Source organism: Pyxicephalus adspersus, chromosome 4, assembly GCF_032062135.1.
Source record: "Pyxicephalus adspersus chromosome 4, UCB_Pads_2.0, whole genome shotgun sequence".
Classification (NCBI taxonomy): domain Eukaryota; kingdom Metazoa; phylum Chordata; class Amphibia; order Anura; family Pyxicephalidae; genus Pyxicephalus; species Pyxicephalus adspersus.
Window position 1 is genome coordinate 98,977,432 of NC_092861.1, and position 24,548 is coordinate 99,001,979.

The window sequence follows — 24,548 nt, forward strand, 5'->3', positions numbered from 1 at the left end:
CGTAGAGCATGTTGCAATGGATCCATAAGGATCAGCCTAAGTTGAATATGATTGAAATCTTCAATGCAGATGTTATATTATAGGGATTTATTGAAGGCTGAGGAATTAGGAAATAATGGTGTGACAAAATGTTTTGATAAATGGTACCCTTATATGGAAAACACCTTGGATCCAGAAGATCTGGGTCGAGTTCTACATCGTTATTGTTACTCTACATGGTATAATGTACAATTTCTATAAAGTAAAGGTAACTTTTAAAGGGATTGTATATATTTTTTGGTTGTTCTGATTAAACCTGGGGGCAAAATAACTGTAATATAAGGAAAGTAAGCAAGCTTTTTGTGAAAAGAGGTTAAGAGACCAGATCGGATTTTTTTTTTTTATCACAGTAATGGTCTAGAAAAATGTATTGTAAACAAGAAAATATTCATTTTTTGGGACATTTACTATTTATTTGTCACACTTATCTCTTTCTCACTAAAGCACAGGCATCCCTCTCCTGCGCATCAGCACATTAAATAGGGATTGCAAATGACAGATTATTACAGACAGATTAAAACAGATTAATACAGGAGGAGCGGACCCTGCCCCGATAAGCTTACAATCTAGTAGGTGGGGGAATTTCACACACAATAGGATGGGAGATATGTAGTGGTGGGAATTGGTATTCTACACAAGCACACTGAAAAATTAAAACCCATGTGGCTCTTAGCTGATGTTAAAAAAGCCATAAAGAACAAGAAAAGGGCATGCCAAAAATATAAAAATGTGAGATCACCTTTATTGTTTGAAAACTATAAAGAATATAACAAAAGATGTAAAAAGGAGATAAAATGTGCAAAACTTCAAAATGAAAGACTGATTGCAAAGCAAATTAGGGAAAACCCCAAACATTTTTTTAAATATATTAATAGCAAAAAGATCAGATCTGAGCATGTAGGCCCCTAAAGAATGTCTCTAGGTTGGTAACTGGGGATAAAGAAAAGGCAGCTCTGTGTACACAAACGGAAAATGGCAGAGCTCCAGTCCAAATTCATAATAGCAATGTCACTGCCTTAAACAGTTCACAATAGCTCAAAATTGATATGATTAAGAACCAGTTGGGAAAATTAAGGTTGACAAAGCACCAGGACCTGATGGATTACATGCAAGTTTCCTCAAGGAGCTGAGCACAATTGTTTCAAAGCCATTATTTTTAATTTTTTGAGACTCTTTAATCACTGGCATGGCCAATGGATTGCCGTAAGGCCAATGTGGTTCCTATCTTTGAAAAAGGAGCAAAGTCCTTACCAGGTAACTACAGACCTGTTAATTCAACATCCATAGCTGGAAAGGTCCTAGAGAGTTTTGATAAAGAACCACAGTTTCTGCTAGAAAATATTATAAGTGAGTCAGTATGGATTCAAGAAAGACTGAAGTTGTCAATCAAATTTACTCTCTTTTTATGAGGAAGTATGTAAACAGGTAGACAGTGGAATAGCAGTTGATATAGTTATAAATGGTCCATATAAAGAACTCTCTTCCCAATTATTCACTTTGAGATCATTACAAAGAACAAGAGGGCACTCTTTGCGTCTGGAGGAAAAGAAGTTTAAGCTCTGGATAAGGAAGAGATTCTTCACTGTATAGTCAGTGAAAATGTGGAATAGGCTCCCTCAAGAAAAATCTGGATGTTGTTCTAGAAGCACAGAATATAACTGGGTATTAAGGCTTTAAAGAAAAAATACCAATGACAGTTGATCCATGGAACATCCGAATGCCTCATGGAATCAGGAAGGAACTTTTTTCCCAGTTGGAGCAAATTGCACCAAGGGTTTTTTTTTGCCTTCCTCTGGACAAACTATATCCATAGGGTTTTATAGCTGGGATATGTTTATTTCCCTAGTGGTTGAACTTGAAGGACTTATGTCTTTTTTCAACCTGACCTACTACGTAACTATGTAGAGAAGAGTGATTTCTCGGTAGCCCACATGAAGGAGTTTCCAAAGCTTTGGTGTTAGAGCTTACCTAATAGATGAGGTCAGTGGTCTGGCCAAACTACATTATTTAGACATGGTGACTGGCTGATCAGACCAGATCCCTGCCACATGTTCCTCCATACCCAGAAGCCCCACCCTCACAGCAATAAAGAGGTTTGAGGGTTTGTGGGGAAGGGAAATGTATCTTGCTGTGAAAGGAAGGAGTCCCTATCAGGAGTCTCTGTCACTCTGCCCCACATAGAAAATGTGAGTGTGCTGCTCTGCTGCAGATTTGTCCACTACATCCTGACACCTATTTTAACTTCTTAAGATTATCAAAAAAGTGGTAAAATTGTCAACATTGGTAACATGAGTCAAACATCACGCTTCCTTGAAGTGAGAATATATCAAAGATGCTTAAGATAGTGCTATGATTTTAAAGATTGTGATGACATATGAACCACAAAGCTGCAAATTGCTGTCCGGATAATGAATGTGTTAAAAAATACTTTAAAAAAAACTATAAATCTCTATTCATCCTAAATAACTTTCTTACCAAACATTTAGCCTTTTTCCAAAAACTTTCACATTATTCAGATGTGTGACTGCTCTTTCCACAGCATATTCATCACCCATTTCGACAAGAGCCGTGCCTGGAATAGTCTTCATAAACTTCACCTAGAAAAAAAAAAAAAAAGCGAGTCTGTGCACAATCTTATCAACATGTACACCCATACACATAAATATATATAGAGGCACCCAGAAAAGGAAGGCCAGCCCTGTGTTTGAGCACCCCAACATGTTTGCAAAGTTATGTGAAGGTGTGCAGGTGGCAGACCCAGTGTTGGCAACTCTAGATGTTACTGCTACCCCTAACAGTTGGGAGAGCAGCACATCTAGTAGTGGTGGGGAGGGAAACGCAGGAAGGAAAAGACATTTGGTATTCATAGAGGATTCTATCATCAGGAGGACGGATAGAATAGTTTGTCGCCCAGATCCCTTCAACCGAATGGTTTGCTGTCTCCCTGGTGCGAGGGTTTGGCATGTGGTGGACCGAGTGGACAAACTATTGGGAGGGGCTGGACAGGACCCAGCTGTCTTGGTCCATGTTTGAACCAATAACAATGTAGATGGAAGTTGGAGGATCCTTAAAAATCAGTTTAGGGAACTGGGTTTCAAGCTGAAGAAAAGGGCCTCCAAGGCTATATTCCCTGGAATATTTACAGCCATGCGCAACACAAGAAAGGCACATGGAGCTTAGGCAGCTAAAGGCATGGCTTAAGTCCTGGTGTAAAAGGGAAGGGTTTAGGTTCATAGAGCACTGGGCTGACTTTTCATTGGGGTACAACCTTTATGCCAGAGATAGTTTGCACCTAAATGAAAGGGGGACTGTTGTGCTAGGGGAAAGATTTAGGGGAATGGTGGAGAGATGTTTAAACTAGGCCAGAGGGGGTTGGGACAGTCAAATAAACTGGCAGAAAGGTTAGTCTGGGGTCAGACACTACTGGAGGGTGGATTGGGGATAGTTCGGAGGAAGATTATGGATAATTGTAAGGAGCTTCCCATGTTACAAACAAACACTGGATTGTGCAGTACTAATTGTACTAAAAAACAAAAGGATTTGGCAAACGATGGTAAAAGCAGCAATGGTTTAAAGAGCTTGTTCAACAATGCTAGAAGTCCAGGCAAACAAGATAGGGGAGTTGGAAGCCCTAATGAGTGAGGTGAAATATGACTTAGTTGGTATTGCAGAATCCTGGCTTTGTTCGTCGCATGACTGGGCTGTCAATATTCCTGGGCTGTCAATATTCCTGGGTATACTCTCTTTCATAAAGACAGAGTCAAACGAAAGGGTGGTGGTGTCTGCCTGTATGTGAGAAGTGATCTAAAAGTGAATGTGAAAGAAGAAATTGGAGAGGGAACACACAATTAATTTTTGGAGTCTTCTATGGGCCCCTAGTGCTAAGGAAGAAATAAAAAAATCAACTACTAGCACAGACAGAAAAAGCAGCAAAAAGTGGAAGTGTTTTAATCATGGGAGATTTCAACTACCTTGACATTGACTGGAGTAATAGCACTACAGGGACAGCAAAAGAGAGGAAATTTGTGAATTGAATACAGGATAATTTTATGGTACAGTTTATAGAAGCCCCAAATAGAAATGATACTCTGCTGGACCTAGTTCTTTCTAACAATGCAGAGCTTATAACAAACGTGCAAATAAACGAGAATCTGGGTAGCAGTGACCATAATATTTTATTTAATGTAAGCTGTAAACAGGAAGCAAAAACAGGAAAGATAAAAACATTTAATTTTAAGAGAGCAAATTTTCCATTATAAAGGGCGGCTCTCTGTGACTTGGACTGGGAGACAATATTGTCCTCAAAGAACACAGAACAGAAATGGGAATGTTTCAAGTCTGTTTTTACAAAAGCAAACTGAAAGATATATTCCAATGGGTAAAAGGGTTGAAGAGGCGAACATGAAAACTTATGTGGCTCACAGCTGATGTTAAAAAAGCCATGGAAAAGCCAGGAACAAGAAAATGGCATTCCAAAATTATAAAAATGAAGGATCACCTTCATCATTTGAAACCTAAGAATATATAACAAAAGATGCAAAAAGGAGATAACATGTGCAAAACTTCAAAATGAAAGACAGATTGCAAAAGGAAAGGCAAACCCCCCGAAACTTTTTCAAATATATTAATAGCAAAAAGATCAGATTGAGCATGTAGGCCTCTTAAAGGATGTTGCTGGGTTGGTAACTAGGGATAAAGACAAGGCAGATTTACAAAACACTTTTTTTTCTGTGTACACGAAGGAAAATGGCAGAGCTCAAGCCCAAATTCATAACAGCAATGTCACTGTCTTAAACTGTTCACAATGGCTCAGATATGATATGATTGAGAAACACCTGGGAAAAATTAAGGTTGACAAAGCACTAGGACCCAATGGATTACATCCACGTGTCCTAAAACAGCTGAGCTCAGTTATTTCAAAGCCATTATTTCTAATTTTTAGAGACTCTCTAGTCACCGGCAAGGTACCGATGGATTGACGTAAGGCCAATGTGGTTTCTATCTTCAAAAAGGGAGCAAAGTCATTACCAGGTAACTACACACCCATTAGTTTAACGTCCATAGTTGGAAAGGTCTTGAGAGAGAGTTTGATAAAGAACCACATAGAGGAGTTTCTGCTATAAAATATTATTTTAAGTGATAGTCAGAATGGGTACAAGAAAGAAGTGCCAAACAGAAGTTGTCAAACAAATTTACTCTCTTTTTATGAGGAAGTAAGTAAATAGGTAGACCATGGAACAGCAGTTGATATAGTGTACTTGAACTTTGCTAAAGCATTTGACACTGTACCCCACAGACGGTTAATATGCACGTTAAGGTCAATAGGTTTAGAAAAGTCAGTCTGTAAATGGATAGCGAACTGGCCTAAAGATCGCATCCAGAGAGTTGTATTAATGATTCATACTCTGAATGGTCTAAGGTTATTAGTGGTGTACCCCAGGGTTCAGTGTTGGGACCTTTACTGTTTAACATCTTTATAATTGATTTAAAGTTTGAGAATAAAAGTACCATCTTTGTGTTTGCAGATGACACAAAACTATGTAGTGGAATTAAGTCCATACAGGATATCTATAATCTACAAGCAGACCTGGATGCACTGTTTGATTGGGCAGCCAAGTGGCAAATGACATTTAATATAGATAAATGTAAAATTTTGCACTTGGGAGCTAACATGCATGCTTCATACTGTCTAGGGGGAATACATTGGGGGGAGTCAAAAATGTAAAATGATCTTGGGGTTCTGGAAGATCATAGACTTAATAACAGCATTGCAATGCCAAGCTTCAATATCTAAAGCTAGTAAAGTACTTTCTTGTATTAAAAGAGGAATAGACTGCAGAGATGGAGACATTATCCTGCCCCTGGACAAAGCATTTGTCAGACCAAATCTGGAATATACAGTCCAGTTTTGGGCACCAGTTCACAAAAAGGACATTGTTGAACTGGAGATAGTGCGGAGAAGGGCAACTAAATTAATAAAAGGAATGGAGGAGCTCAGCTATGAGGAGAGATTAGCTGAACTGAATTTTTTCTCCCTTGAGAAGAGATGTTTAAGGGGGGATATGATCACCCTGTATAAATTTTTTAAACAGTCCATATAGAGAACTCTCTTCCCCGTTATTCACTTTAAGATCATTACAAAGAACAAGAGGGCACTCTTTGCGTCTGGCAGAAAAGAAGTTTAAGGTTCGGATAAGGAAGGGATTCTTCACTGTAAGGTCTGTGAAAATGTGCAATCAGCTCCCTCAGGAAGTAGTTTCAGCAACTACTATAGATTGTTTTAAGTAAAAGCTGGATGTTTTTCTGGAAGCACAGAATATAACTGGGTATTAAGGCTTTAAAGTAAAAATAACAGAGGCTGTTGATCCAGGGAACATCCGATAGCCTCATGGAATCAGGAAGGAATTTTTTTCCCGTTGAAGCAAATTGTACCAGGGTTTTTTTTTTGCCTTCCTCTGGACCAACTATGTCTTATAGCGTTTTATATCTGGGATATGTTTATTTCCCTAGTGGCTGAACTTGATGGACTTTTTTCAACCTAACCTACTATGTAACTGACAGCGCTCCACATGGGGGTCGCCTAGCTCAAACGAGCCAAAAGTGTCCGCCTGACGTCGGGCATTTTCCGAAAAAATGACGGAACTGGTAAGCCCTGGAGCATCTGTGACACGGAGTGTCCCGTCACTCAAGGGCCGGGAGGCATGAACTAAGTTGGAAACACCTCACTAGCCCGAGTAAAATTCCCCTCCGCCACACAGTGTGACGGGGCTGGGCGACCGCGTCAAAAAAGACATCAACAAGCTTCACAGTCAACAGTGTATATAATGTAGGAAAAAAATACATAGTAACATATATACTTATATGCATAGATGTGGGTTTGTTAGTTAATGACAAAGCAACATTCTTTGAGAGAAGGACCTAAAAATGAAATCTCGCACTGAATATATGTGTATAAGTCCCCACACCATTTTGAATATTTTTGGTTTTGTTTTTGCCTTTTTCTCTAATTAATGTTTTTTTAATGTGAAATTGATAAGTTGTTGAATTTGTTTAATCAGAACAATGTATATGAGATTGATTTAAAGCTTACCTATTGTACATAAAATGTTATTGAAATTTTAGATCTCCTCCTCCTCCTGAGGAAGCAAACTTAGATTCCGTGAAACATGTAGAGTGATTGGAATATCTCACCTTAGAGAGTCATCCAGAAGGAGATCTACAGAGGTGCAAATAATGTTTTTATTCTTGTATATCTTGTGATAGTATTTTAAATGTGATTAAGAATAAAGTTAGTCCTTTTAAAAACCTTTAAACAATATCTGAAGCAGTTGTTGATTTTGGCCTTTAAAGCCCCACTACTTAAAATCCCACTAGTTAATCTAAAGTTGTTAGCAACTAAAATATTTTGTTCACCTGGAAGGGGGGTTTTTATATTTGCCATTCACTTACTCTCCCTAGTAAGGCCACAGCCAAACAAAGACTTAGAAATGGGTCTAATCTTTCCCTATGCTATCCAAATAAAACAAGAAATTGGCATGCACAGGACCAGCTGATGGACACGTCTTGAATTGGCTCTGCACTACTCAGCAGAATGGCATGTGAAATACAATAAACTGTCGATTGGTACTGAGCCCAGAGGCTGTGGGGGATCCTATAGATACTGCTGGTACCGCCTGAACGACATTTGGGCATGTCCTCAAGCTAAAAAGTTAAATAATCTAAGCGTGTTTCAAAGGGGGCCTTAGCCTGGCCAAAATCAAAGATGGCGGCGCTGAGCAGACCGCAATCTACCCAATGAATTTAATAGATCACTTCACTGCTCAGCTGTTCTCGGCCCTCACCTTGGATTCCCAAGATATGATAGAACAATTTCAACAAATACTTCACTCTGCATTGAATGCTCTAGCTAAATGTATTGGAGGGCTTCTCATGCGGGAACTTCGAGAACCGGGAACCCGTACAGGCAAACTGATGGCGGTATGGACAATCCCACCACTATGTTAGAACGTCATGAATCTGACCTAGAATCATTAAAGTCTGATGTTTTAGCCTCATATCATAAACTGAAGACCTTCAAAATTTATCTCATCTACGAGTAAGTGGATTACCAGGAATAATTATAGATTTGCATTCAACAGTGTTGTGAGTTGAAGAACTCTGTCCAGATATTCCTAAAGAACGATTAGAGTTTGACAGGATTCATCACACCCCGGCAAAACCCTGACCAGAGGGCCCACCATATTATATTCTAGTGGTCTTACATTATTGCCGAACCAAAGATAAACTCCTACAAGCTGCACATACCAAAACACTCTGCCAGGGACATGTCTACCAGTTATTTGCGGATTTGGAGTGGATCTTCAAGGAACACAGCATATCCTATGGTTGGGGAAACCCCTTTAGGTTGCTATTCCAATACAAAGCGAAATGCGTTATCACTACACCAGAGAAAGTGGAGACCTGTGTCACTACAGTGGGTCTGCCTATTTCATCGTCTGATGACAACCATGAAGGATCTAGCTCCACCTCATTCCAAAGAGGCATCACATCCTTATGCCAACTACCCAGAAAGGGAGATCCTAAATGAGCCATTAGTAGGCCATCATCCTCCCAGTTGAAGCCCCTTCCCCCCCGAGGGGAAGGCTTCCTAAATTACTACCTAGTTACTATTAAGCATGCTTTGCTTCATACCTCTACCTGGGTGTTTCCAGATGTATATACTGGTTCTCCTAATGGATTAGCAAAGGTTATTAATGTGGCTGGTATCAGACAAATTAGGTTCCAACTTTATGCCAACTTCTCCTTTTAGATAATTTATTCTAAGTGTATTGGCTGCTACACTAGGTATTCTACAATATACAATAATTTCATTTACAATGTCTGCTGTGCTAGGAGAAAGATTTTGGGGAATGGTGGAGGGATATTTAAACTAGAACAGAGGGGGGTGGGACAGTTAAATAAGGTGGCAGAAAGGTCAGACAGGTCAGCCACTAGTGGAAGGTGGATTGGGAACAGTTGGGGGAAAGATTACAATGGGTAACAATTTTGAATAAAATTTTTGTTGACTTCAGTTTTAAGTTTATTCACACTAAAATAGGTATGTTGATTCTGAAAGTGCAGTTAGTTTTCTTCTATCACGTTAGGTTTTTTCTCTACTGCTCATATTATTGTGATTACTGTAGCATGGATTTATATAGGCTATTCATTTACACGCAAGACAGTATGGACAGAGGTTGTGTGTTGCTCTACGTAGTGAATAGGCAAAAAAAAATTTTTAACTTACACACCTATTTTTTTTTCAGATAATGTCTGGCTCTGCTGTTTCTCATCGTAAGTGCCTAAACAACCCTGATTCATTTTTTTATATCTGTGGCAGTTTCACCATTCCCAGTTAAGGGTCGAACATCAGCACATTTGTAGGGCAAGCCTATTTGGCATATTTCAAAGTTAAACTTGGTGATCAAGATAAGTCTTGGGCCCCACATAAGGTGTGCAAACAGTGTGTCCAGGGTTTACGGATGTGGACAAAGGGAACACGTGATAAGATGCCATTTGGTATACCTATGGTTTGGCAAGAGCCAGTAGATCATTTCAGTGACTGTTACTTTTGTAAAGAGAAAAAAATTCAGGATATAATAAGAAAAATAAATGTTAACAGAGTATCCTAGTCTACCATCGGCTATACGCCCAGTGGCTCATTCACATGAAATCACTCTGCCGGTTTTCAGTACACTACCCTCTCTTGATGAACATTATTATGGTGATGAACTAGGCGACAACAATGATGAAGAGTTTGAAATTGAAGAGGAATCTGTTTGTAAGGGATTTCATCAGCATGTGTTGAGTGATTTGGAACATGATTGGGACTATCGAAGAAGGCTTCAGAACTCTTAGCATCAAGACTGCATGAGAAAAACTTACTTGAAAAAGGAACAAAAGTATCGTACTTTCGAACCAGAGAAATTGCATTTCTGCAGTACTTTAGAACTGATAGTGGCTTTCTGTATTGCCATAACATACCTGGTTTAATGAAGGAATTGGGAATTCCAATCTATAACTCAACTGAAAGGCGGAGTTTATAGTGTGTCCCCCTTCACAATAGCAATATACAGTTAGGTCCATATATATTTGGACAGAGACCCCATGTTTCTAATTTTTGTTCTGTACATTACCACAAATAATTTTAAATGAAACAACTCAGATGCAGTTGAACTGCAGACTTTCATCTTTAATTCAGTGGGTTGAACAAAAAGATTGCATAAAAATGTGAGGAACTAAAGCCTTTTTTTTTTTTTACACAATCAGTTCATTTCAGGGGCTCAAAAGTAATTGGAAAATTGACTCAAAGGCTATTTCATAGGCTGGTGTGGGCCATCCTTAAGCTGCGAAAACAAAAAAAAAAACCATCTGAGAAATTGCTACAATATTAGGAGTGGCCAAAATCTACAGTTTGGTACATCATGAGAAAGAAACAAAGCACTGGTGAACTCAGACACCCCAAAAGACCTGGACGTCCAAGGAAGTCAAAAGTGGTGGATAATCGCAGAATAATTTCAAAGGTGAAAAGAAACTCCTTCACAACAGCCAACCAAGTGAACAGCACTCTACAGGAAGTAGGCGTATTGATATCCAAGTCAACCATAAAGAGAAGACTGCATGAAAGTAAAATACAGAGGGTGCACTGAAAGGTGCAAGCCACTCATAAGCCTCAAGAATAGAAAGGCTAGATTGGACTTTGCTCAAAAACATCTAAAAAGACGCCACAGTTCTGAAAAAACATTCTTTGGACAGATGAAACCAAGATCAACTTTTACCAGAACGTTGGCAAGAAAAAAGTATGAAGAAGGCGTGGAACAGCTCATTATCCCAAGCATACCACATCTTCTGTAAAACATGGCAGAGGCAATTTGGGTGTGCATGGCTGCCAGTGGCACGTAGCACATAGTGTTTATCGATGATGTGACAAGACAGAAGCAGCTGAATGAATTCTGAGGTGTTCAGAGACATACTGTCTGCTCAAATCCAGCTAAATGCAGTCAAATTGATTGGGAGGCCGTTTCATAATACAGATGGACAATGACCCAAAACATACAGCCAAAGCAACCCAGGAGTTTATTAAAGCAAAGAAGTGGAATATTCCTGAATGGCCAAGTCAGTAACCTGATCTGAACCCAATTGAGCATGCATTAAGACTAAACTTCGTACAGAAAGGCCCACAAACAAACAGCAACTGAAAGCGGCTGCAGTAAAGGCCTGGCAGAGCATTAAAAAGGAGGAAACCTAGCATCTGGTGATGTACACGAGTTCAAGACTACAGGCTGTCATTGCCAGCAAAGGGTTTTCGACCAAGTATAGAAATGAAAATTTTATTTTCAGCTTTTTAATTTGTCCAATTACTTTTGAGTCAATATTCCTGGTTTTACTCTCTTTCGTAAAGACAGAGACAAACTAAAAAGGTGGTGGTGTCTGTTTGTATGTGAGAAGTTATCTGAAAGTGAATGTGAAAGAAGATATTGTTGATGGAGCATGTGATGAGGTTGAGATAATATGGGTGGAGTTGAATGTGGGGATGCATAATACACAATTAATTATTGGAGTCTGCTATAGGCCCCCCAGTGCTAAGGAAAAATAGAAAATCAACTAGTAGCACACATAGAAAAAGCAACAAAAACTGTAAATGTTTTAATCATGGGAGATTTCAGCTACCCTGACATTGACTGGAGTAATGGCACTACAGGAACAGGAAAAGGGAGGAAAGTTATGAATTTTAATACAAGATATTTTTATGGTACAGTTTATAAAAGCCCCAACCAGAAAGGATACTCTGCTGGACCTAGTTCTTGCTAACAATGCAGAGCTTATAACCATTGTGGATATCAAAGAGAATCTGGGTAGCAGTGACCATAATATGATTTAATTTAATGTAAGCTGTAAACAGGAAGCAAAAACAGGAAAGATAAAAACATTTGATTTTCCATTATTAAAAACAATGGAAAACTTGGACTGGGAGACAATAAGTCTGTTCTACACAAGCACACTGTAAAATATATAACAATGGGTAATAAGTTTAAGAGACTAAAATTAAAACCTATGTGGCTCACAGCTGATGTTAAAAAAGCCATAAAGAACAAGAAAAAGGCATTCCAAAAATTTAAAAATGAAGGATCACCTTCATCGTTTGAAAACTATAAAGAATATAACAAAAGATGTAAAAAGGATAAAAATATGTAAAAAATATTTTAAATACAGTGATACCTTAACTAAAGGATGGTTGGCCTGCTAACAAATTTTTCAGTGAATTATTTTTTTTCCACTGTTTAAGAGACTGGGCTGTGTGCAGGACGGAGGCTGGGGTGGGGCGGTTTGCAAGACTAAAGCTACATACACACTTCCAATTATTATCGTCGGAAAACGAACGACGAACGTTCCTGCACGATATATATGAACGATCGTATAGCACCGATACTGCACATAGAGGTAACGACACGATCGTTCGTAGATATTGTACACACAATAGATACGATCGTTTAAGCGATAGAGGAACTATGTGCACGACAGGAAAGTGAACGGACGTTCGTTCATCACGCATGCTCTGAACATGGACGATCAACGAACGACCGTACACACGAACGATGCTCAACGATCGTCGTCCAATCCGATCCGCCGGTCCGGTCGTTCGTTTCCAGCGACTTTCCTCGTTCGTCGGCGTCGTTGGTTACTTTTTTACGAACGATTTTTTGCCCAATCGATCGTTCGTCGTTCGATTGGAACGATAAAAATTGGAAGTGTGTACGCACCTTTACAGAAGAAATTTCTTGCTAAACACAGCTGAGGTTGAGGGTGATATTAGGGGGTGGACTCTTCTTAGACATCTTGTAACTCTTTATTAACCAAGACAAACACTTCAGTTGTTTCTCTTAGCATATCAAATCACCGCTTGCTCCAGAAGTTAATGAATGTCTAGGCTCTGTAAATTTTTTTTGCTTTCTTTGTGATTAACTCACAGTGATGATTTTAAACTGCCACCATACTGCCTAATAATATGTTGACTGTTCCAATTAGGAAGATGTCCATAATAGCAAAAAGATCAGATCTGAGCATGTAGGCCCCTTACTTATAGGTCTCTGGGTTGGTAACTGGGGATAAAGATAAGGCGGATTTACTAAACACTTTTTTTAGCTCTGTATAAACAAAGGAAAATTGCAGAGCTCATGTGCAAATTCATAATAGCAATGTCACAGCCTTAATGGAGTCGCAATAGAGGAGTTTCTGCTAGAAAATAATATAATAAGTGATAGTCAGCATGGCTTCAAGAAAGACAGAGCTGTCAAACAAACTTACTCTCTTTTTATGAGGAAGTAAGAAAACAAGTAGACTTGAGAATAGCAGTTGATATAGTGTACTTGGACTTTGTGGGGTGTAGTGGTGTACCCCAGGGTTCAGTGTTGGGACCTTTACTGTTTAACACCTGAGTTAGAATTTATGCAGGGATAAAAAGCCCTGGACTCTTTTAGCTCTCTCTTTTAACTCTGTATTCATGGAAAAATGCCTAACTCCTGTGAAGTTGAAATTTCGCCTTAGAGCAGCAGTGCAAAACTGCTGCTGGGCTTCTATGTCCTGAGAGTGACCCCACTTATGTTGGGATTCTAAAATATGTAAATCACGAAACATACGCTCTAACTGAGCCTTACGTTCCTTCTTAAGTGTGTGACCCTTCTGGATCATTAGTGCCCGGATATAACATTTATGAGCCTCCCATATAGTCAATGGATTAGAGACTGAGGCTGCGTTGAGAAAAAAGCCTGAAGCCCTCAGAAGTCAGCAGAGACTTGTTAAGACACCAGGAAGTATTTTTTAAGGAAGAGGAATTTGACTGAATAGTGAGATAGGGGCATGGTTCGAGAAGGTTATATTGCCAATCTCAGAGGCCTGGACAAGGGAAATAGCATCATGTCGTATTAAAAAAAAAGGTCAATGCGGAAATAAGTTTTGTGGACCGGCGAATAGAAAGTAAAATCACGGCCAGTGGGGTGTTCTCCATACATTAATAAGTTGATGTAGGAGATTTTTAAGCCGTCGGAGAGTGGAGTAGGGAAAGTGGGAGGCCCCCCGGGACACATCTTGAACAGGATCTAATGCAAAATTTAAGTCCCCATCTACTATCATTACACCCTCTTGTAAATGTTCCTGCAATATCAAGGAACTCTTCAAATTAGGGTAGCTAATTGGTATTCGGGAGATATAGATTGAAGAGAACATTTGGGACTGAATTTTCCCTTTGACTACTAGGTACCTCCCTTCAGGGTCAGACTGCACAGCAACCAACGGACCAAGGCAGGGATTTGTCGAGCAGGATACTAACACCTTTTGATTTTGAATCAGGGGAGGAGCCATGATAGGCCGTCTGAAAACAACGTTTTTTCAATGTAGGCACATCGTGGCGAGAGTCTCCTGAAGAAATGCCACCTGGAATTTTATGCGATTGAGAGAATTTAGCACCACCGATCGCTTGTTTGGTGAGTTGAGACCCTTGACATTAATTTACATAATTTTTAGCCGCATGGGGGCGGTAAACAAGGGCTAAACACCAGGTCACACCATGTCCACCAGGTAACACCATGTCCAGGTCCACTAAGACAGAGCCAATGAGTCTAGGAGGGAGAGGGACTGCCCAGGGGAAAAAGGGGAAGGGAATTAGAAATAGTAAGAAGAAAAAAGGGATGAAGAAGGAAAGGAAGAGAAAAAGAATAGAGAACAGGAGAAGAAAAAGGAAACAAAAAATATCCCCGACTTATTGTCGGGGTCAAAACAAGTAGTACTACAAATGAATTAGCTCCTATTCGCCAGGAACGGGAGCAAACTAGTGGGGGAATGTGATGCCCAAGGCAAGCATGTTACTGCTCACTGCCTCTGCATCCAGTTAATAACCGATAAAGTGTAAAATAACCATAAATATAGAGTAAACATATAAATATTGTTTCCCCCAATGTAACCACAGACTGAGTTAAAATAGGATGGGAAACATAGGTATATGTAATACTAAAGGACATGGGGAAAAACTGCCCATCACTTTGCATATAAAAACATTTAAACTAGCAAGTCCAAGGATACAAGTAACAAAGCATGGCAATATACTGAGAAGCGGCAAAGACCTGCGGGCCATCTAAAAAAACATTATGCCCGTCAAAACATATCCGCTATGTCATAAATACATCGGCGCCCCTTAGATATCACCACCCCATTGAAAATACAACACAGTGCAGTCCTCCTTTGTAAACCTGAGAGCATATATGCGCACAATATACATACAATATGCATAGAGGGCCACAAAGCACCATTCCTATCTTCCCAGCCGGAGCTGAAACCGACTAGCAAATCTAGTAAATCAGCATGCGGTTTATGAAGGGGAAACACCCGATACTAGGCTGCCAGGACTGGAGATGCAAAGGCAGCTGCAGGAGCTCTCACAAAAAAGCTGCCTCACGCCTCCCTAGCGTAGCCACACCCCCCTTGGAGTAGCTTTAACCTTAAAAAAAAAAAAAAAAAAACCCCACTTACCTTGCTCCGTCGTCGTCCCCCGTCGTCCTGCTCCTCCGATCTCCAGCCGTAAAGTGCAGAGACAATCTCCGGGGTTTCCCGGTGACGTCGGTGCCGGCGGGCGGATCGGCGGGAAATTTAAACAGTGGATGGAGGACCAGAGACGGAGTGTGGGTCAGCGAGAGCAGTAGCAGTGTGTGGCCACTGGTCAGCTATCGCCAGGGAGACCGCATTGTTAAGTGTCATGGAAAGCTGGGTGTAATGCATCGTCATTGCCACTCAGAAGTGTGTAATACAATTTTTGTAAATAGAGTACTGACAGGCGGCAGCAGCAGGAGGAGGCGGTGGGTCCTGAGACAGAGTGTGGCCCGCATTGGTAAATGGCATCTAGAGCTGGGTGGAGTGGATCGTCAATGAAACCCAGAGGAGTACAATTTTAGTGAATGAAGTACTAACAGGCAGCAGCAGCAGCAACAGCAGGAGGAGGAGGCGGCGGGCCCTGAGACGGAGCAGGGACTGCATTATTAACTGGCATCCAGAGCTGGGTGTAGTGCATCATCAATGCCACCCAGAAGTGTACAATTTTAGTGAATGGAGTACTGACAGGAGTCAGCAACATCGGGAGGATGAAGTGGGGGGCCCCATGACGGAGGGGGGCCAGGGGGACGTCAGCCAAGCCTCAACCCCTCGGTGCAAAGCGGACAAATAGTTCTGGCGGTGTGACTTTTCTCCCCCAAGGACACTAGTTTCAGCACTGCCTGGCAACGCGTGTGCTTGAGGGAGCGGTAGTGGCGTGCACACTTAACCGCAGTGTCCTCTGCTGCTGGCCTTTCAGGAGGAGTGACGAAAAGAGATGATTTACTGAGAGAATGAATAAAGGAGGAGGAGGGAGAGGACTGGGGTGGGCCCATGCTTTCCCACCACACCCCTTGGCGGGGGTACCCAGGTGCTGCAATGCCTCTTGCAGACTACTGCCCACTGAGCTATGCAAGGCCACCCAGTGAGCGGTGAAGGACAAGTAGCGTCTCACTCTGTGCCTGGTTGTCCAGCTGTCCATGGTGACGTGGATTTGACTAGATACCGAGAATGCTAATGCCCAGGAGAAGTTCCCTATTGCCTGATGTCCTGAGCTGAACTCCGGTAGAGTGGGCTGAAGAGACCAATGGGGAGCTGAACAATGACGAAGGAAGAAGAGACAATGACGTGGTTGCACCTCTTTCAAGAGAACATAAGTATTTCTCCAGCTTTGGTTTGTGATTCTTGCGCATGTGGGAAAGCAGGGATGTTGTACCCAAATGTGACCCGGCCTGTCCTCTGCGAATCTGTCTGTGGCACAGGATGCAGATTGCTACGCACCCGTCATCGTTTTTCAGCGCGAAAAAAGAGTGGACACTGGAGAGGTGTGTGCAACCACTCTGCTGCTCTTTTTCTTTGCCTACCTCTGCATCTGCTGGGTGCCCTGGAGGCTTTTTGTGAGAGCTCCTGCAGCTGCCTTTGCATCTCCAGTCCTGGCAGCCTCGTATCGGGCGTTTCCCCTTCATAAACCGCATGCCGATTTACTAGATTTGCTAGTCGGTTTCAGCTCCAGCTGGGAAGATAGGAATGGTGCTTTGTGGCCCTCTATGCATATTGTAATTGGCTTTGTTGCGTTAAAAAAAATGTACCCGGATCCAAGGGGTGGTGATTTTGATAAACAAATATTACAACAAAAAAAAAAAAATCAGTGGATTTTTGAACTGGAAGCCACAAAATATCCGGGTTTGAATGAATGTTTAAGCTTTTGGTCCTTCCTTTAAAGTAACAATAAGTGACTAGTTTTGTAATAATGGTGGGTATATACCATATAAATATATATATTTTTTATGATCCCCTTTGCCTTTTCACTATGTGTAATTATATTTAGCGTTATGATTATTTGTATTAGTAAAGACAGTTGCTGATTTATTAAAATGTATGTATTATTACTCCCTACGTCCAGTGGAGTGCAAAGCCCCTCTATTACCACTGGAAAGAAATCACTACCTTTAAGGGACGAGGCTCCTGTTTGGGATGTCGCTATTGCTTTGCTGGGCACCGGGGTTTACCTAAACAAAGATGGCTCTGCTGTATCTGCAGTACTGGCAGAACCACCAGAAGTTATGAGTTAATAGTGGTTCGTTAACCAGTAACCTTACTAAAGTATTGCTTCTCTTTCATGATAAACTTTACTCATTGCGCCTTATTTATTTAAGCTCTCCAAGGCTGGAGAGCATACACCTTCATCAGTGAACTTGGGTGATCCAGCAAGTCTGGAATAGATCTGGTCCAGGTTTCAAAACATGCAAATGGCAAATGACTACAGAAATCCATTTAAGGTTTGCTGGATCACCCAGCTGTCCTTTGGTTTTTCTCCTGCATTTTTTTTTTCTCTTATCTTTTTTTTTGTTTGATGTATCAGATATGTATTCCGAACAATGGAAACACAGTAAGTAACAAAAACAATTTTAGTACAGTAAAAATGAGTCAGAAACACTGAAGTATTTGCAATCTTGCCTGCATTGTCCCAGAGAGGACTACACGCCCCAATTTTGGCAAGGACATTAAACAGTGACCAGAAGTAAGGGGTTTATCTCTACAAACTTATCACAGAGGGAAAAACAAAAATGTAATTTCTATCTACTTCATAAAAAAAAATAATTACTTTGGCTAAAGTTTAGGTTAGGGCTGAGGCTGCCACCATACAATGCCACATGTTTTTCTAAGCTATAGAGAAATGTATTGACTGGTTATCACAAGAATGTTAAGACTAAGGGATTGATAAAGAAAACGTATGTAAGTGAGGCTGTCACTGTTGACCGCTCATTCTGAAAGTGCTAGTTGCCATGTCATAATGATGTTTTGAGTTTATTAAACCTGAGCTGAAAAGATATAAATATGAAACATTTTTCTTTTTTATGATGCTTGTTTCCAGGTAAGAATTGTTACCAAACACAATTAGGCATATAACATTTTGAAAAGGCCACCATTGGCAATAACCATTACTTTGCTCATGACCACTTTACAATATTGGTCTTGCACAATAGTATATATACGCCTCAGACATGGATGCAACATGCCAATAAATTACAATATATGTAATTTACTCCTCAAATCTCAAAACACAGATTAAAGAGTTGTGGTTAAAAATTTTTCTTTTCCCTGTTTTTTTTTTTTGTGGCGTTTTTTATTTTTTTATACAACTAAGGCCAAGATTCAAAGACTGTTAGCCCAGCATTTAACATCCATATTTGAAACGCCAATTCATTCCAATGGACTCATTCATACCAGAGCAATTTTGGACGTTTTCTTAGTTGATGCAAAGAGATCATTACCTACAACATCTAACTGTATTCAAATGTCTAAACACTCAACACATCCCTACTGAAACTAAATGGGAGGTTTGTGATCATTTACATGAATTTGCAAGCATTTATAGGCATTTGTAGGGTGTTTACTACTTGTCTATCTCTTCTCTGTCATACAGCCTCATTCCAAAACGCTTTTAAAAACACTTTAAATGGCCATACAGCTTTTGCACATGTTTTTAAGTTTAAAAGAAAGGTCAGTCTAGACTTTATTTTTCACACAGACACATACAAAAAGTCTGTCTGTAACTTCCTTCTTGCCCTTCAGCATGCAACAGGAGCTCTAAACTACATAAAGACCAATAATGCAGTGCAATTTCTTTTTTTTTTTAATCCAATAGGGCTAGCCTCAGAGAATGCCAAATACATGGCTATGCATGAGCTTTTTTTGTTCTGCTGAAAGAAAAACAAATACATTTAGTTGTGAATAGGTAACATTATCTATTACAAGTTGGAAACACATCTAATATACACGAGTTGCATAATAAATTACACACACTGAGCATATCCCTGCCAGATTGCAAGAACCCGATACATTTGGATGTTAGGAAAACATTTGTATAAAAAGTCAAATGAAAACCAAAATATACCTTTTCAACGTTCCCATATAGGCAAAACAAGTTAAAAACACGAGAGCAGTTCACCCTCTCCTGATGAAGACCACTGACCATAGCTACTGAACCAATAGGAGGTCCACCATGAAAGTAAGAAGAGGTTTGAGGAAGCGGATAAGCCACTAGTTCTGGAGTATTTCTAGAACCCATCCTATAGCGATTTGGTGGAGGCAACAACGGGCCATGGTTTCCTTCAAATAGAGAAAAAAAACTCTTGTTAGTAATATATTTTTGTTTTTGAGTAGACTACACCATTTACATTTTAAACAGCTTAAGAGTAAACAAAAATCTGAAAATGAAAGTGGGCCCAGCATCATATATTAAAGTGTACCTAAACTCACAAAATTCACTTTACATAAAAGGGTAGACAACCCTTTTATGTAAGCTAAATATTCTGATTAAAGTGCAACACTATTTAAAAAAAAAAAAAAAAAAAAAAAGGGTGCAGCACCGCCCCCTAATTCTCAAACGCATAGGCAATCAAGAATGAATAGGAGCGCAAAGCCTCCCAAGATTGCCTACGCCACGCATCCTGCGAGGCTCTTCAGTGCTCCTTCTGTGCATGCCCGAGCATCTCGGGCATATGTGCAGACGGAGCCTTTTCGTGATAGGGGGAAAAAAATTGACGGTCTCACACATGCGCAGTAAGATCGGCAAGTTTTTTTCCAACTGACGTCACCCGATCTTGCGCCTGGGTCAGGTGACACAGAAAGAAGAGATGATGATGGCGGCGCGCTGGCTTGGAGATGGATGTTGGGCCTCCGAGAGATAAATTGTTAAGCTGCATCATTATGCGACCAAAGGAGCTTTACTGAGAGTGACAAGAAGCCAAGAACATATCGAGATGGAGAAGGATTATCAGATTAAAAATTTTTCAGATTGGACACCACCACCACAATTCAACGCAGGAGGGTGCTCAAACCACTTCTACAAGCTCTTATTACTCATAAGATAAAAATGGGCTAATATTTCAAGTTCAAGAGAAAAGTTTCTCTTTTTCCTCTTCTGCGGAAGGTGAAAAGCTTTTGAAGGATCTTGATGGACTCCAAAAAGGCGACAAGCCTTCAATATCTACAGAAGGAGCTCCGACTACCTTATACCCCCTTTGACAAAGTGAAAGCAGGAGGCAAACATTCGGAGAAAACACAATGATTTCAGAGGTGGGACATTCTAACCTTTCCTGTCTAGAGGCAGTTAAAGAGGGTTTCCAAATGGAAGATCTTCTGACTATCTGTTGATACAGACCTAATGGCTGGATCCTCGATCTCAACTGACACTTCAGAGTGTTGATGTCAGTGCCTTTCAGTCAGTTATTATGGTATCCTTTATATTCGCCTAATTACGGGTTGTGATTCAGATAAATATTTGTTTTAACCAGCGGAAATGTATATATTTTAGTTAAATTTCTTGGTGGCTGCCGAGTCCACAAATAGTTTTCCGTCCCTAGGGGACAAAAATGTGTGTTCTTTTTCTTAAGAGAATCAACTACTAAGTTAGGTGTTTTTTCAGTATTCGGCTACGTATATGAAGTCATCTATAACTGCCATAGGGTATCCAATGCCTGTTTAATGACCAAGATATTTTAATTTATTTAATAATGCCGTTTATCACTTTGCCAACCATTACACACAATTTTACATAATGTGTTTAGGAATCAGTACTGAAATATCATGACTATGCCATCTTCACTGTTTTTCCCTTTGCCAGGTCCTCCTCTTCCCCTCCCTATAAATACATTTGTTTGTGATAATATTTTCTTTTTACTAGATTCCCTGGTGGTTTCATTTGTTTATTGTTAGACTAAATGGGCAATGCTGTTTAATGCCAGATATGAACTACCGTTATAAATACTTGACTACTGCTGTATAATTTTCTATTTTATTATGCCATTGTCTATGCAGACTGATGTATTTTGATAATTTTAATAACAACAAACTTCAAGTGTGACAGAAAATGAGTAACTGTCATTGAAACACAGCTTTACAGGGAGAATAAAGCTTGTTAAAGAACAGCTATACTAAAAATGATCGGTTGCAGTAAATCAGTTGGTAAAACTTACAATCTCACAGTATGATAAAAATATGACATAGCTGCTAGACACAAGGGGTTCATCTTGCCTAATCAAGCTCTTGCTGAAGCAGGAATTTCACAGCAGAGGAACGTTTGCATGTTTAATCTCCAAGTCTTTCTGCAGAACAAACCAGCATGACTGGGGGTAGCAATGGAATGGGTGACTACTGAGTTCTGCAAGTTCTACTACGTTTATGTAAATTATCTGCCAATATAGAACAGCCCGCAGTCCCTTCTGTAGCACTAAAACAGAGGTCCGCAATGTTTTTTGGCCACCAGGACATTTATGGGGTGGGCAGGAGCACACTAGACTCAGACTGTCTCTGAGTTCCACCTTAATGGCTCTGCCCTCACTGGGAACGCCCCCTGAAGGGAAATCCCTCTCCTCCGTATGCACTGCGGAGGAGAGGCAATATTCCCTATTTACCGTGGCTGGCGTTAACACTTCCGCCGCCGTGGTAAATAGGGAACATAGGGAAGAAGAGAGCCACAGCAAGAGGAGGCTGAAGAGCCGCATATGGCTCCAGAGCTCCGGCGTCTCTGGCTCGGGTGGTTTGTTCTGGCCTAATCCCGGCTGGTAACCCGCAGATCCGGAGCCGCGCGTTGCCAGCCGGCATAAGGCCGTATCGGCCAGGGGTCGTTAGGCCGGAACAAACTACCGGCTAGTCCATATCTGGCCTAAGGGCCGGAGTTTGCTGACCTCTGCCCTAAAACAGATTATTAACATGTAACGGATAGACAAGCATTTGTGCAACACAGGGGTTGATAGAGGCATGTTATCAACTTTATTTTTTCAGTTTCTGATTATTTGCAGAGAAAGAAGGAAAAGAAGTCAAGGGTTTCAGGGGAACTGTAGAAATTTCTACAGCACATTTAGGAAAAATAGTACCTTCAGAAACTGAACATAAGTGTACTATTGGAAATGCTGACCGTAAAAGTTTGATCTGTACTATACATAAACAAAATGCATACAAAATACTTATGCAATGGTACCGTCCTCCAAATAAAGTGCACGCTATTTTTCCGAATATTAGCAATGTGTGTTGGAGATGTGGTACAGCGGTTGGCACTATATACCATATTTTCTGGACATGTCCGCTTATAGGGCCCATTTGGACAAAGGTCAACACTCTTGTCTCTGAGACATTGGAAATTCTTGTATCACTTGATGTAGTTACCCATCTTTTGGGTCTACCTATGTCTAATCTCACTAAATTGAATAACAAATTAGCGTGTCACACCCTTACTGCAGCCAGATGCCTTATTGCTAGAAACTGAAAATCCACGTTGCCCCCAGGCATCATGGACTTATATGCTAGTCCCTTGGTATTTATATTTTTTGTCTGCATACTAATATGCTCCAGCACATAACTACTGATCTTCAGTTAGGCCCTGGTAATACATCTCCTCTTATTAATTCTTCAGGAGTAACACCGGGGACTTCCTCTAATTTATTACCATATATTTGCCATTCCACTCTACATCCTCCTTGTACCCTCTCCCTTTTCCCCTATCTTCCTTTTTCTTCTGTTCGCCCTCCTTCCGTTTAGCCTAGATATTTCATGTTTAGACAATTTTATCGCTAGATATGTTTACTGCCGTTTATATAGTAAGGTTATTGAAAGAATGTCTCTGTTTTATTATTACCTCTTAACCAGAATGTTTATATTGTGTTATACTACTTTCTACTGAAATCTGTGATACACAATTTTTTTCAATTGTTAATTACTTTGTATTTCTTGGCTACCTTCTTAAATTTGTTGATACTTTTTGTTTATAATTTGAAAAAACTCAAAAAAAAAAAAAAAAAAACTAAATGCTGACCGTAAACCTGGTCATTTAAAAGTGTGAAGATTGCTATGTTGCTCCCCATTAACCCTCCATCAGGTTTTGTACACTGTCTTTTACAGCATACTAATGATGTTTGTGGATCCCCAGAATATGCAGCAGAAAGATGCATGCATGAATCAAGGAGAACTGGTCATGTGAATTTCACAGCCCATTTATTTGGGCTTTCTAATTTATAAATTAGATACAGTATATTATTTGTTTACTATAATTTAATCACACACAAACACCCAGAGCAAAAACAAAAAAATATTAATGGCATTACTTCTGAAAGCTCTTCTAATTTTTGGCATTCTTTTTGCCAAACATGGTTTTACAGAACTGACTACACCCCCTATGAATTTGAATTAAGAACCATTCACAATATTTAGGCAGATTTTGATAAACATGCAATCTAATTTAGGTTCAAAGAAAAGCTTGTATTAAATCGCAATCTAAAAAGGTCTTTAAAGTAAAATAAAAATACCCCATTTGTTCCTTACCCACATTTTATAATAATGCTACGACATTTCCAGCTACCCTTCAACTAGGAAAAACACTATTTGATTAGGTTATACTACATTTTAACAAAAATTAAGGGTTGATAAGCAATCTTTTTATGAAGAAATAATTTAAAATATTCTCAGATGTATCTACATAAATGTATTTTTACATAATTACTGTGCAGCAAAAATGTTTTTTTCACTTCCAAAATTAACCATGGAATAGACACAGATATTTATCACTGTTTCCCAATTTCAGAAAACTGGTGAAGCAAAGAAAAAAAAATTGCCCCCCCACACCCAATCAACATAACTTGAATAATACGCTTGCAACCTCAGCCTACCTTAATAATGCCATATATTTCTACATGCCAAAGCTAGTGAGCTAGTGTTCATGTGGAAGATTCTTACCATAACCATCATATCTGTAAGATGATGGGTGGTCTCCTAGAATAGCTTGTCGCTGACGCCCCTTGCCGCGATCTGAAAAAGGAAAAACAATGCATTACACACCATAACTTACACAAACATATATAAATACCAGAAATACATCTGCCTAAAATATTTTTACCAAT

The 24,548-nt window shown here is 39.9% G+C and overlaps 1 protein-coding gene and 1 long non-coding RNA gene across 5 annotated transcripts in view; one reads left to right on the forward strand and one right to left on the reverse strand.

Moving 5' to 3' along the window:
- The window catches only part of LOC140330106 (uncharacterized), a 690,842-nt gene that overhangs the window by 571,567 nt on the left and 94,727 nt on the right, over positions 1–24,548 (forward strand). The gene's annotated exons all lie outside the window — the stretch shown is intronic.
- HNRNPLL (heterogeneous nuclear ribonucleoprotein L like) overlaps positions 1–24,548 on the reverse strand; it is a 125,128-nt gene that overhangs the window by 52,181 nt on the left and 48,399 nt on the right. For all 4 annotated transcript variants that reach the window (XM_072409122.1, XM_072409123.1, XM_072409120.1 and 1 more), the window contains exons 7-9: positions 24,385–24,456; positions 19,550–19,764; positions 2,515–2,636 (exon numbers count right to left, since the gene is read on the reverse strand). In XM_072409122.1, coding sequence (XP_072265223.1) covers positions 2,515–2,636; positions 19,550–19,764; positions 24,385–24,456 — 409 coding nt within the window. The remainder of the gene's footprint in view (positions 1–2,514; positions 2,637–19,549; positions 19,765–24,384; positions 24,457–24,548) is intronic.